General features: G+C 42.3%; 1 protein-coding gene and 1 long non-coding RNA gene across 6 annotated transcripts in view; one reads left to right on the top strand and one right to left on the bottom strand.

Annotated features, from left to right (window-relative positions):
• ATG10 (autophagy related 10) overlaps window positions 1-14,914 on the bottom strand; it is a 157,984-nt gene that overhangs the window by 31,522 nt on the left and 111,548 nt on the right. For all 3 annotated transcript variants that reach the window (XM_065599132.1, XM_065599133.1, XM_065599134.1), the window contains exon 5: window positions 4,941-5,038. In XM_065599132.1, coding sequence (XP_065455204.1) covers window positions 4,941-5,038 — 98 coding nt within the window. The remainder of the gene's footprint in view (window positions 1-4,940; window positions 5,039-14,914) is intronic.
• LOC135984283 (uncharacterized) overlaps window positions 1-14,914 on the top strand; it is a 58,963-nt gene that overhangs the window by 29,241 nt on the left and 14,808 nt on the right. For 2 of the 3 annotated variants that reach the window (XR_010602208.1, XR_010602209.1), the window contains exon 2: window positions 14,819-14,902. The exons of the other annotated variant lie outside the window; for it this stretch is intronic. This is a non-coding gene — a long non-coding RNA (uncharacterized LOC135984283). The remainder of the gene's footprint in view (window positions 1-14,818; window positions 14,903-14,914) is intronic. 3 annotated transcript variants of the gene reach the window in all.

Here is a 14,914-nt window from a genome sequence, read left to right as displayed (position 1 = left end):
GAGCTTCAAGGAAGGAATGGATTTCTAGAATCCACTAATCCTAATAAAGATGAGAAGGGACTATTTCCTGAAATATAAGAACTGGAGGGAAATACCGGTATAAGATACCTGTGAAAACACTCAACAAATTAACACTAAACTTTTTAGGATGTAATCATGTGACGTCTGCACCTCCATTACTGACTTTACCAGAACCCAAAATTAGAGTTGGCAACAATTCTGAAAAAGCATCAGTAATCCATAAATACTACTTAATTTTCTTGTCATTGCCACATTAAGTCACTTCCAATTCACACAGATCTTACCAGGTGTGCTAAATTGATGTCATTATGAGCCATCAGGAAATACCCACAGAGACCTGTAGCAACATTTAGAAGTTTCGTTAAACAGCTGTGTGTTTGTATAATTGATTTGTATTACTTAAAATGGGAGCAGTTAAAGCAACTTATCCGATGATGTAGAAAAGGGATGACTGAAAATTCCAGGGAGATTCAGTACGGAAGAAAGCCAATCATTGGAACTTCAGCTGGCAGATTTAAAGATTATTATGAGAGGAAGTGCAATTAAATCATCACAGTTTATCAACTATCTTTATAAAACACTATGCAACTTATCAAGCTAATTTATTTATGAGAAATTAACTAGTTGACTTCTGCCTATTGCAATAAAAAAAACAGGCTAATCAATAAAAATATTTCAAGATAATTCCTCAGCAAGTGAACATGACTTCCCATAATAAATCTAAAGTAACTGAAATTAGTTTAAAGGTTACCTTAACCATATGCTCCAACATCCTAGTAATTACAGCTATGCTCTTACAGACCTGATTCATATCTCAGATGCTGGTTTCAGATATATGCCTGCATTTAATCACACAGCTTGTAAATCACTGACATTGCAACACATATGTGCAAAGTATTGCAGCAAGATTTTGTAAGACGCCTAGAATACAAGCCCCCAGTGTGTTAAAATGGAGTTAAATCCTAAATGTGTAAAACAAATGAAGCTTTCTACTACTACTTGTAAACCAACTACTGAATCCAAAATATCAAAATTAGCTCTAGTTTGAATTCAAATGGCATTGTGAACCAGCTCAAAAATTTTTGTTCATGTTGGAATGGTGAATGGTTTGTAGAATTTTTTATGATTTATCTGAGTACCATGAACTTTCTCTGATTGCTGTTCATGGCATACTGAGAGTTTTCAGTTTGATCTGGTGAGCTAGCAAGTGACATCCACTTTGCGACCTGTGTCCCTAACTAGTTAAATCTATCTCATGTGACCAAGTGCGTCAGCCCAGATAAGCAGACAGGAGACAGAGAAGGGTGCATGTCAGTTCAACTCTCAGATCTAGAAAAGACTTTCTTGTAGTCCTAGCTCCTGTTTTGGTGTGAGACTGGCAGGCAATTGCTTAGTATGTTTATTACCTTCTGTAATTCCTTTGTGAATAGTCTTATTTGTATGGTAGTTTTTTATATTTGGTCTGGCATACCTATCTCCCAGTTTTACAAGGGGAAATGTGTTTGTTACACCAGTGGTAGCTGGCACTAAAAATATGTGAGAGTGTTGGCAACACCACTAACTGCACTGGTTCCTTCCTAACACCACCGCACATAGAAATCTGCTCTTCTTGCAGGCTCTCACTCATAGCCATACACAGAAAGGAGGGACTCAGCAGGATCAGTACCCCTTTTCACAACCAGGGTGCAATTGGAGACTTTGGACCAAGTTCATTATTGCTGTGAAGTGGTGCAACCATTCAATGGAATTCCAGTCTTAAACCAGTGGCAAACTCAGCCTTAAGGAGAAGATATTGCAGAAAATTAATGAAAGTATAAAACTATTAAAATATATATCCAAAATAATTAGTGGTCTTATTGGTGGGGCTTAGCCCCTAATTGCCAGCAATCCCTGTATCACACTGATGTCTGAATTCCCTTGAGCCATCACCCTGAGGACCATAGTCCGTATTATTCCTGAAAAGAGAGTTAAACTCATTCTGCAATTTCCCCATTTCATAGGAAATCACCTTAGTATTATATTCAATTAATATCTTGCTGCTATAACTGTCTCTGTTTTGCAAAATGGTTTCCCCTGATATTTAAGTTCACTCTGGACATTGGACTAAGATGTAGTGTATTATTCCTGGAGAGGTGCCACAAAGACATTAGCTTCAGTGCAAAGTATATTTTACCAGCCAAAAAGCCTGTTACCACATGCTTGTGTGTAGAAGTGTGTTTCATGCACACCATTTGGTGTTATGTATCTCAGGGCAGTTTTATTTCATTGCTCCTTTACAGGTAAACATCAGCTTTGCTCTTGGCTTCCATTATTCTAATTTTACACAGTACACACATATTCTGTAACTGAAACTTCCTTTATTCTCAGAAACATTTGTATTACGATTTACTCTTCCTATATAGCCGTAGGTGTGGCATACACTGTTCTTTTCACAAAAGAGTTTGATTGTGGCTTTCAGCGACAGCCCACAGGTAGGGGAGGTGTCGAGGTGCAGTAGCTAGGAAGGCACATTGCTTATGGAGTGCACACAGCAGAGGCTTCTGCTACACATTTTTACAGGTTATAGCATGCACTCATTCTACATGCCAGGACAGCTCTGTTGGAAAGTACAGAGGGTGTAGGGCCTGTTCCATCCCTAGCCCTAAGGGGTTCCTAGCACTGTTGCTGGCATTAGAGTCTCAGGTCCTTGTGCACTGGAAATGCAAGGACTGAGGGTGATCCTAGCTCTGTCAAATAAGCATAAGGGAAGGCTAATTGCATTGTTCTTGCCCAATGCAGAACTAGTCACTATCCAGCTTTAAATGAGGAAAATTTACAATTTGAACCATGATAGCCACTGGAGAAGACCAGTTTATCGGCTATCAGATTTTATTAAACTCTGATTTGCTCATCCTTAGTCTGCAATAGACAGGTCACACTAAGTAATGCATTGACTACAGGTACTTATTAACAACAGTTGTATTCTGCAAACTCACAGGCAATACCTAGAAATGCACAACAAACAGCATACATACAATCTCAGTTGGGGTCTCCAAGCACTGCTGTGATACGAAGAATTAGAATAGTTTGGGATTGTGCAAACATGAACGCAGCTCAAATTCCCATGACTGTGCATCTTTTATGAATGTGATTCATTGTTTGTTACTTGTATTATGATAGCATCTAGAGGCCCCAGCTGAGATCAGGGCTTCACTGAGCTAGGCACTGTACAAACACAGAGTAAGAGAGAGTCCTTGCCCTGAAGAGTTTACAGTTTAAATAGACAAGACAGAAAAAAGGCTGGGGTGGAGGTGGGGATGAGGTACAGTGGGGAACTGAGACATGGAAATTCTACGATAATACAGACACTAAATAACATGTCCAAGGTTATATAGGAGGCCTGTGGCAAAGCCAGAAACTGAATCCAGATCTCCCGAGTCCTGCTTAGAGCCTTACCACACGGCCCATTCTTGTCATGCACAATCTAGACCAGAGGTGGGCAAACTACGGCCCACTGGCCATATCCGGCCCAAGGGACCCTCCTGCCCGGCCCCGGAGCTCCTGGCCCGGGAGGCTAGCCCCCGGCCCCTCCCCAGCTGTTCCCCCTTCCCCGCAGCCTCAGTTAACTGCACCGCTGGCGCAATGCTCTGGGTGGCAGGGCTGCGAGCTCCTGGGGCAGCATAGCTGCAGAGCCTGGCCTAACTCGGTGCTCTGTGCTGCATGGTGGCATGGATGGCTCCAGCCGGGTGGCGCGGCTGTAGCGCTGCCAGCCACTGGTGCTCCAGGCAGCACGGTAAGGGGGCAGGGGAGTTCGGGGCAGGGCCCGCTCCAGGCACCAGCTTGGCAAGCAGGTGCTTGGGGCGGCCACTCTGGAGAGGGGCGGCAGGTCCAGCTATTCGGCGGCAATTCGGCAGACAGTCCCTCACTCCCGCTCCGAGCGAAGGACCTTCCGCCGAATTGCCGCTGCAGATCGCGATCGCGGCTTATTTATTTATTTATTTTGGCTGCTTGGGCGGCCAAAACCCTGGAGCCGGCCCTGGTTCGGGGTGGTGGTCAGGGGCAGGGGTGTGAATAGGGGTCAGGGCGGTCAGAGGGCGGGGAACAGGGGTTGAATGGGGGGCAGAGGTCCTAGGGGGGCAGTCAGGAAGGAGGGGGCGTTGGATGGGGCAAGGGTCCCGGGGGGGCAGTCAGGAATGAGAGGAGGGGTTGGATGGGGCGGCAGGGGGGCAGTCAGGGGCAGGGGTTCCGGAGGCGGTCAGGGGAGAGGGAGTGGTGGGGGGGCGAATGGGGCAGGGGTCCCGGGGGCAGGGGGGTCCGTCAGCGGGCAAGAAGCAGGGGGGGCAGGGCCGGGCCACGCCACGCCTGGCTGTTTGGGAAGGCACAGCCTGGCTGTTTGGGAAGGCACAGCCTCCCCTAACCGGCCCTCCATACAATTTCCAAAACCCAATGTGGCCCTCAGGCCAAAAAGTTTGCCCGCCCCTGATCTAGACCATTTCCTAGAGGGCAATTATTGGATTCTTGAGAAAAGACCATAACTGTATTGGAACACTAATACTAATTCTAGTGACTTTTATTGCCATTTAAGATATACGTGGTTTGATCACCTTTAGCAGAAGATAGTAAAACAAGTTACAAGTACAGTATTGAGCTACTTTTTCTTTTAAAACACTGACTTCATTAAGTACTGACTTTAAAACACATTAGTCAGCAATAACAGATTATTTGACTAACAAACTAACTTTGTCCTTCAATTTTACAAATTATTAGTTTATTTTAAATCGAAAGTTACACTTCAGTCTTCCTGATAACGTAATTAGTAACCAACCCATGAATCACTGCACAATACACACAAAGCCTCTTCTATTTTAATCGGTGAATCTAATGCTATCTAGTCTCTTGGTAAATGAATGCCATACGGTAAAAGAATAGTAGCATCTAACCTGTTGTGTAATGGTGTCCCAGGGCCCCTCCAGTAGACGAGCCCGGTAGCATTCATGAACGCCTTCCCAAATTTCATCTAGAGTTAAAGGTCTTCCATCTGTAAAAAGACACATACAATACTCTCACAGTGATCTTGTATTAAATATATAGAATGCTTCATATAAATCTGAAAAATACTGATTATCTGAAGATCAAAACAGACATGACAACAGCAAAAACGTAACTGGTCAGATTCTGTGCCAGTAATTCCCAAGTAGCACAGCTCAAACCCTGATCTGTATGTGCACTTAAAACTATGCCCTAAACTATCTGCTGCTCAGTTTTCCTACATGTAAAATGGAGAGAATAATTTAGCTAACACACTATATGAGAGCTGTGAGACTAAATTATGTTTTGTAAAGCTGAGCTCCGTGGACAAATGATATATAAGTGCAAAATATTTTTATTATCAAATATTTCACAAATACAAATCATGAATGAGAAACAAAATTCTATAAACAAAAGGTAAATATTTTTTAGTGTTCTACAGACTTTTTCCCCCTACTGTATTCATACAGTATTTACTGTTATGTCCTGGATATTACCTGTGGAGTTAAAATAGAATTATGATATAAGATTAGTGTCAACCACTTTGAAAATAAGCATGTCAATTTTGTATCAATATTTGTTTTTGACAAATAGCAATAGAATATTTTGATCTATTTCCAATAAGTAGCTTCATCTTGGCATTTATCAGGTGTCAGAAGACCATTATCCTGTGATAAATAGTGCTAATCCATTGACATTTTCGTGTCTGTAAAATGAACAAGATTTATTCATCCAATTAACATTTGAATGTCATGTTTAGATACAAGTAAAAAACCAACTACCTACAGCCTCTCTTTTATCTTATTTTCTGCACACATTTAGAAAACAGCACTAAATTCCACTCTGACATAAGCATCATACTCCAGTAGCATCAAAACATGTGGCAAATTAAGCAATCGAGGAGCTAACTATATCCAGTAACTATATTTTGCCATCCTCAAGAACATGTGGCTTGTCAGACCAACATGCCCTCTGTGTTGTGATGACAGATCATTAGACTACAGTGGGATAGGTCAACAGTTGACATTAAAGAGAAGTTTGTTAATTTATGCCTCTTAAATTTGTTCTAACTTTGGAAGGATTAATGTATGCTCTTAAATCGCATCCTCTATGCACCTATTACAAGGCTCCATGGCAACTTATTTTCCACATCTTTCAGCCAAATTGAAGGTACAAATGCAAAATCTAGGATATACTAGATTTGTGATACTCTAGTGTAGGACTTTAATGCACATCTAGGTTTCTATATTGTACTCCCACCCTGGTATCTGTGAATCTTCAATGTGATACTTGAGCACTTTGAGATCCCAAAATCACTGAATAGATTACTCCGATTCTAAATGGATTTACTCTGCTTTAGTACTATGGAGGCGCTGGTCGAATATCCATAGTTAAGAATGAGCTGAATTTTGCACTTAAAGCAAGATTTCTACCACTTTATGTATAAAAAATGCAGCATATCCTCCTCAAAATTACAGCACTTAATCTTTGAGTTATAGAATAAATTTTCTGAGAAATTACAAATCCATTAATTTAACTGAATTAAAATTAATTTTAAAATGTGTCCTTTAAAAAATTTAGCAGCTGATGTCAGTCATGGTTTGGCCCAAAAGATCTCAGTAATGAAAAAACAGACTCTTCAAGCTTCCCATATAATTAACTCACTGAAGTCTTGTGTATAGACTACATTTGAAAAATATATTTTGGGATTAATGGTCATACTTTGTCATTACTCTACATAAATGAAAGTTTTTCCTTCAGCAGAGACTAAAGAATAACATTCTACTTCAGATAATTCAGCCAAGAATTGTTGTCTATCGTCTGCCATCTCCTATTGCTGGGACTGAAGCCAGAGGCTGTCCTTGGGCACAGATGGCCACTTCCTCCATTTTCCTCCACTTACCGTATTCCTCTCTGCCTGCTGACAGTGCAAGGGGCCACTATCTTCCCCAGCTTGTCTGAATTACCATTGGGAACAATGGGAGGCAGTAGCTATTCTGAAAGAGGGCATCTTAACTGAGGGAAGCCTGTGGCCTCAGTCCCACTGATAATAAGAGGAGACGGTGGACATGTGGAAGGAGGAACTTTCAGTAATGAAGAATAATGGTAAAAATTACCATTAATTCTAAATATTTGTTTTCAAAAACTAACCATGGTACCAAGTTTATTCTGGGACAACGAACATTAAAATACTTTAATCATAAACATATATTGTTGTTTCATAGCCTTCACTCTGCTCGGCAGTGATGCTATTTGAATGCCCAAACTGTGCATTTCTGTACCTTAACATATTTTGATTTACATTTAACCTTGTCTGAATTTCCTGCATTGTTTTGTAACAATTATACCATCTCTGTAATGCATTTTACCCTAAATTACTCTTAACTTAAAGTCCATTTTAATGTAGTTCATCCGGGAATTGATAAAGATGGCATAGCTGCAGCTAGCTATTGTTTTCCCCATAAGCTCCTACCTTAATTTACCAGTCTAGGTCTGCTGAATGACAGGACATCTTCCCAATGGTGCCCTAAATCAGCCAGGTGATTCCCCTGGTTTGATCCAGCAGCCAGAAGTAACAGGTTATCAAGCATTTAATGGATATGAGGACCATCTGTGTCGGTGGGAAGAATTAGTGCCTGAAAGTCTGGCAATCTTCTCTCATAAACATCTAGACTATGGGAGGATGCAGCATGACTGACCAGAGGATTGTTCTGGTAGAAAGTAACCTGGGAAGGAGGGAGGTGTTTGTAGTCTTATTTTTTCAGTGATGGTGGTAAGGGTGGTAAATAGCAGAAATCTACTCCCAGCAAACATTTGACTAGAGGAGTGTTTTGTGTTGGGAAGTTCACTGGTTTGCATGCATTTGGTCAATTGTTTTGAGTTATTTTTGTTTGCTTGTTTTTGCTATACTAGCTTTACATGCCTTTTACCTAAAGCAAATGCACACAATTTTGTACAAAACACACATCTATATTCTGTGGACACTCCAAGTCCCCCAGGCCCTATGGCTGCCAACGTTCATACATTTAGCAGCCTTATCACATATTCCTGCAGCCCAGCTAGATCTCACACAGCCAACTGGGCAGCAGAAGTAGTCTGTAATTGTTGCTGCTAACCACAAGGGACAGTGTGGCACCTTTGTCTCTTGTGTCCCTACTCCCACTGTTGGATCAGAGCGGGGAAGGTGCAGCCATAAAGAGCAGGTGATGGCAGCCGGAACAGCAAACACAGGGTAGTGGAAGTGAGAGAAGGTCAAGGGCCCAGAGTTGGCCTTAGGTCCTCCAGCGTGAACCCACCTATCCATCCCTGCCGCTGCTGCCAAGTTTTGTGCAGCTCCATGTCCTATCCCCACCTTTGCTTTGAGCAGAGTGCATTGACCACAAGTGGAAATTTGTAGTTTAATGAACTAATTCACAAATAATTTATATATAAATAATCTGCATACAATGTCAGAGTGAAATGAAAAGTGTTTCACACATCAATACTTCTCCTGTGTGTCATACAAGATTTACTGTGCCTTGACAAAACATAGGTGCCATTAAAGTCAAAAAGCCAGCACATGATATGTCATGAATTTAGAGTTTTAAAAGACTTCAAGATTTTGGTTCAGAACCTGGAGCACATGAGAGTTACTGCTAAAGAAGCACTAACCAATACATCCGCAACAGTGGAGACTGAATGTGGACTCTGACACCTACCCAAAGGAAAATGGGAAAGTTGTCTTGGGAAATGCCCAACCAGGAAACGTTTGATTTTTTTTTAGCACAGTCTAAAAGAGGAATGAGCGAAGAGGTGGGAGTTAGGATCTCCTGAATACTACTCCTGTCACTGCCACTAACTCATGACAGTATATGGCCTTGGACAAATTAATTCACCAGACCAGGTATATGAATCAAGATAGACACAAGCAGCAGCAATCGGCACCAAGCTTTTCTTAGGATGGAGGCCTTATTAATCAGAGCCTCAGATCTTCACATTTTACCTCTCTGTGAAATGGGCATAATCAAATTTCTTTGATAAATGTTTTTCCATATTCCAAGGTGGGTTATGCACCCCGATGCCAGCAACATTCAGGAACATCCAGAAAACAGTAAAGAGCATCCCTTCTTGGCACCGAATGTTTGGAGCCAAGACTATATAAGGGCTGTGCAGTTCCAACTGCTTCAGTTTCTTCCTTTCTACAGTTAGAAAGGTTGCTGCAGATGTAAAAATCTTGGCTCCATTCCCAGAGAGCTGAACTGGGGTTCTCCCAAGTTTCTATCATATCTTTTTTTCCTTGTAGTTTAGTTAATTTAGGGTTTTAATTTATTAGACTTCTAGTTAAAGTTTTGTTTTCTTGTTTGGCTTAGTTTGACCCCATGCTTGGCACCAGGAGCATCATGGCTAAGTTGTCTCTTAAAGAACCAGAGAACAAGGTCCTGTTCTCAGAACTGATGTGTGTTGTCTCAGGAAAGCTCACTACCCGACTGGTGTTCAGCGCCCCAAGTATTTACACCTCAGGCCCACAGGCAGCACCAGATTGGACATTAGGAAAAACTTCCTGTCAGGGTGGTTAAGCACGGAATAAATTGCCTAGGGAGGTTGTGGAATTTCCATCATTGGAGATTTTTAAGAGCAGGTTAGACAAACACTTGTCACAGATGGTCTAGATAATACTTAATCCTGCCTTGAATGCAGTCCTACAATTCTAAGCTTGCCTTATAATAGTGGCCTTACAAACCAGAAGTTCCTAAGAGAGTTAGAGTGCAATCTCCACTACATTCCTGTCATAGTTTCAAGGTAATTGCACCTGTAATCCCCCTCCATGGTCCCTTGAAGGCACCTACTTAAAGGCTTCTGGCTCCCAACTGTCCCCTCTCTTGGGTGTAGACTCGCGTCTATCTCCCTCCTGACTGTGGTTTTTAAGGCTGTGCAGCTCCCTGCCTTATGCTGTGATATTCTCAGCAAGCCTGGCTGCTTGAAAAGGCCAGCATATGCGCTTTGCTTTCTCTTCAAAGGGTATAAACAACATAAATGCCAGCAATTATAAGTTACCACACAGCTCTTTATAAGTAAGTACATTTATTCTAAATGTGAAAGCATTACCAAGAAAACATATTAAAAACAATAAAAGAACCTACATGAATTCTAAAAAGCTTATCAGAGGTCACCTTGACTCCAACCCATGGGTTCTGGTAGGTGTCAGTCTTTCAAAACCCATAACTGAGTTCTCCTCATGGTTAGAAGTTCATAACTGCCTTAGATTCAGAACCAGAACCCAGGCTGGCCAGTTCAGCCATTTCTTTACATGGCTTGGGCCTTTGATCTCCAATCCCTGGGATCAGGTAATCAGCAGACAAAAACCCTCTCCTCAGGACATAGCTTCGGAAGGCTCGATTTTTGCCTAACCAGAGGTGAGGAATTTGCATTAACCTCTCCCTGGTGTTCCCCAGGAAATCCACTTCACACTTATTGTCCAAAATGTCCATTCTTGTCTGGCACATTTTCAATATAGTCCTTTGAACTACCACGCCTCACATCACATCGTCTGCCTGGAGAGATTATCTACAGTCCCGGCCCACAATAATACATAAGCTATTCATTTAATACAAAGGACCCAAAAGATACTTAAACTTAGTTCAATAAGGTTTCCCAAGAATGTGGCAGGACATAGCCATATCTGTCACAATCCCACCAATTCTCCTTTTTCACCGCTAGCCAGCATCTGTGACTCCTCCTCTGGCTGTGAGGAGGAAGAAGTGGTGGGTGACTTGCATCATTCTTTTCCTGAAGATCAGGAGTGATAACCATGTCCACATGCTACATCTGCATAACCACAAGATTATGAACAGCTTCAGGAGCTGTTGGAATGTATGGAAGATTCCTTGGAGCCAGAGACCATTACAGTCCATAGAAATACATCACCTCTTTGGCATCTTGAAGGCTAAAGGAAAAGGAAAGCTACTCTGTGCTAAACCCAGGGTTGTGAGCTCAATCCTTGAGGGGGCCACTTAGAGATATGGGGCAAAATCAGTACTTGGTCCTGCTAGTGAAGACAGGGTGCTGGAGTCCTGAGCTGGCAGGGAAAACAGGAGCAGAGGTAGTCTTTTGCACATCAGGTGGCAGCTCCCAAGGGGGTTTCTGTGATCCAACCCGTCACAGTGGCGTAGTCTAGCAGGATCTGTGCACAGCTGATTGCTTTGAGATACTGGTAGTGATTTTAAGTGAGTTTTAAGTGTGGTGGCTGGAGAACAGACAAAGTGGTTACTGGTTTGTTATTTTCTGTTTGCTTATTTCGGGAAAGGGAAGTAGGGACAGAAAAGGAAGTAAAATAAGTAAGAATGAAGATCAAAAGAAGCTAAAACTACCCAAGTTGCAAATTGCCCAGAAAGACTGAACAATGGGCGCTGGGAATGTCTCTGTTAACTAAGAAGCCCCTGAGCTGAGTGCATCTCAGTTTCAGTGAACTGCAGATGGGTGTGGCCCAACCTCTGTCTGTGCTGAAGCTGACTGGAGTGTCTAACCTAGCAATACAGGAGGGGACGGATGCCTGTTCTGGCAGGAGGGGGTTCTCTGTGGTATCCCAGTTCGTTGAGTGATGGTCTCAAGGGAAGACAAATGGAAATTGATGTACAGTTTGCCCGGGAAAAGGCTGCCCACCAACCTGGACTTAAGAGACAAAGCAATTAAGACCCAGAAGCATGACCTGGCTGTAATGGAGTGGAAGAGGTGCACAGAGACATGTATCCTGGAGCTGGAAGTTGGGGTCATGGTGACTGCTGAGGTGGGAACAAATCCCAAGGACTCTAGCTGGAAGCAAACCCAACCTGAGTGAAAGGGGGCGGATTTTGCTGGCCAGCGAAAGGTCTCTCATAGCTTGGAGCTGTGAGCCTACAGCTGAATCAGGGTCTCTTTCCCTTTTGGGGGACACAGGAGTGTCTGCCCCATAGGGGAGCCCAAAAACGAATTTTAGGTATACTGCCTCCGCCATGGTCAGTGTCCAAGTCTCTGGCAGTAAGTTCAGGAGGAGGTTGTGATGTTGTGCAGTCTATATGGTTTTATAAAAACATGATAATAAGTGAATATAATGTAACTGGGATATGCTTCATGCAAAAGGTCTCTTGTAAGGTATCATTACAAAGCTTATAATCTGAGTGTAATCATCCGATTTGTATAAATGTACCACTCTTGTATCTAAAACTAGAAATATAAAATATAACTCTGAGGGCCTATTGTCATTATGTAAAGTGTAGGCCATTAAGGATGGTTTGGAATCTTGGTGACTCCCATTGTCTGAAGATGGCTGTGTTTACCTGTGAGTCTTCCTATATATGTGTGTGCTGGCAAGTGAGTAATGAAGTCTTGCAGTGACATGTGATCATGTCACCTGAACTGGAATCCATCTTTAACCTGGTGCTTTTCCAGTGAGGGGGGGTGGAAACCCAGAGGGACAAAGGGTTCCCACCTTATGCAAAAGATATATAAAGGGGTGGAAGAGAACAAGGGGAGAGAGGAGCCATCATGAAGAATCCCCTAGCTATCACCTGAGCTGCAACAAGAGCTGTACCGGGGAAAGAATTGTGCCCAGGCCTGGAAGGTGTCCAGTCTGAGAAAAAGCTTACTGAAGCATCTCTGAGGGTGAGATTATCTGTATTCAGTTTGATTAGGCATAGATATGCGCATTTTATTTTATTTTGCTTGGTGACTTACTTTGTTCTGTCTGTTACTACTTGGAACCACTTAAATCCTATTTTCTGTATTTAATAAAATCACTTTTTATTTAGTAATTTACTCAGAGTATGTATTAATACCTGGGGGAGCAAACAACTGTGCATATCTCTCTATCATTGTTATAGAGGGCGAACAATTTCTGGGTTTTCCCTGCCTAAGCTTTATGCAGGGTAAAACAGATTTATTTGGGTTTAGACCCCATTGGGAGTTGGGCATCTGAGTGCTGAAGACAGGCACACTTCTGTGAGCTGTTTTCAGGTAAACTTGCAGCTTTGGGACAAGTGATTCACACCCTGGGTCTGTGTTGCAGCAGACGGGAGTGTCTGGCTCAGCAAGACAGGGTGCTGGAGTCCTGAGCTGGCAGGGAAAACAGGTAGTCTTTTGCACATCAGGTGGCATCTCCCAGGGGGGTTTCTGTGATCCAACCCATCACATACTCTTTTGATTAATGCAGGGTTACTAGACCCAGCCCAGGACTTCTGGTTCATGTCAGCATCGAAGAAGGCTGACTGCTTACACAAGCTGTCTCAATGAAATCTAATAGGCTACATCAAATGCTTCAACAAGGATTCCTGTATTTCTTCAGCTATCCTACTCTTGGATCTTCGGTAGTCTCAGCAGCTAGGGAGAAGATGAAGGACTTCCATTGGAAAAAGGCAATGAAGAAGGTTGAATTTGGGGGAAGGAAAGTATATTCCTCTGGGACTCCAGTGATGTCTCCTGCTACCAAGCTGTAATGGTTCTATACCAGTTTCATCTTTGGGAACGGACGCTTTCACTGCTGGACCTTTTGCCAGAGGTGCAGCAGGAGTCAGTGAAGGACTGTTTCAGAGGGACATGTGATGCCTAAGAACTTTCTCCTTGTGTTCTATGATGCTTCTAACATATCTGTTAGAACAAGGGCATCAGGCATCACATTTAGTCATTATTCACAGATGAAGTCTTTGCCCTCACTAAGGCATAAAGGTCTTTCCTGTACATTGACCTTCAAAGTCTACAAAAAGTCTAGATATCGTCCCTAAATATTTTCATTCTATGCAAATTCAAGTCCTTCTGACATGTAGGGTAATGTAGTTTAATTTTCCCTGGATAAGGAGGAGATTTCAGGAAGAATTCCAGGAGACGGTCAGTTTCAGGTAGGTATAAAGTTTGGATGAGGATAAAGAACAACTTTGACCCTGTGAAATACATTAAAGGGAGAATCAGCCATTAATGTCTGCAGCTCATTCGCTCTTCTTGTACATGCGAATTAAAGCCGGACAAAGATGTTGCCACTGACCATGAGGCTCTCAAAGCTGCCAGCCAAGAACAGTTGAGAATCTTAGTGGAAAAGTACAAGAAACAATTTCTTGGGGAGCCTTTTTTTCCCTTTAGGGTGTAGCCAGAGACTGACTGAGTAACTCCGTTCAAGCTGGAATCTTATACAATAGGAGAAATGAAGAATGTAATTGTTCTAGAACAGTCTTTTTTTTTTTTTTTTTTTAAATAGTGTGCCTGGGAGGGTGCAGACTTGGGTGTGCTGGCACCAGTTGTTTTTATAACAGACAATGTAAGGAAGTGCTCATGAATATTGTAAAATATACAAAGCTATTTAGTCTGGTTGAACAGAGGAATTATTATTTCCTAGGCTGGCCTACAGGTCTAATGGCCGCTTAACATATTGCAGTGCAGAATCTGAGTTTGGGATTCCAGTTTAGCCCTTTCCTGTGGGAGCATGATGATCAAAGTCCCTAGAAGGGTTACAGCTCACATTTATCTCTTGCAATCCACTCCCATTAATGTAAAGGGAGATACAAACAGGCTTCAATGGAAACCATGCACAGCCCACCTACTCCAAAGAATCCTAGCAATGCAGGATATTTGGGATGTACTATACCAAAAAGGGGAGAAATGAAGGATCCCAGGGAACCCCAGAGGAGACAAAATAATTTTCTAACAATGATTCTAACACAAGGGAAGTTCCAAAATATTTCAAACACCAAGATTTTAGTTTAAGACCAATTTTACATTTACATTTTTGCAAATTAAAAATTAAATTAAAAAAAAGTGAACTGGCCTAATAACATGATTCTGTTTCCAGATTTAGGGTCCCTGTAGCCCTGGGCCTGGAGAACTTTGGACCACATAGGGGAGAGAGAGAGTCGGAAAGAACTGCTCTTACCACGTAATATATATG

Source organism: Chrysemys picta, chromosome 6 (assembly GCF_011386835.1).
Source record: "Chrysemys picta bellii isolate R12L10 chromosome 6, ASM1138683v2, whole genome shotgun sequence".
Lineage (NCBI taxonomy): Eukaryota > Metazoa > Chordata > Testudines > Emydidae > Chrysemys > Chrysemys picta.
This window is presented reverse-complemented; position numbering and strand designations above follow the sequence as displayed.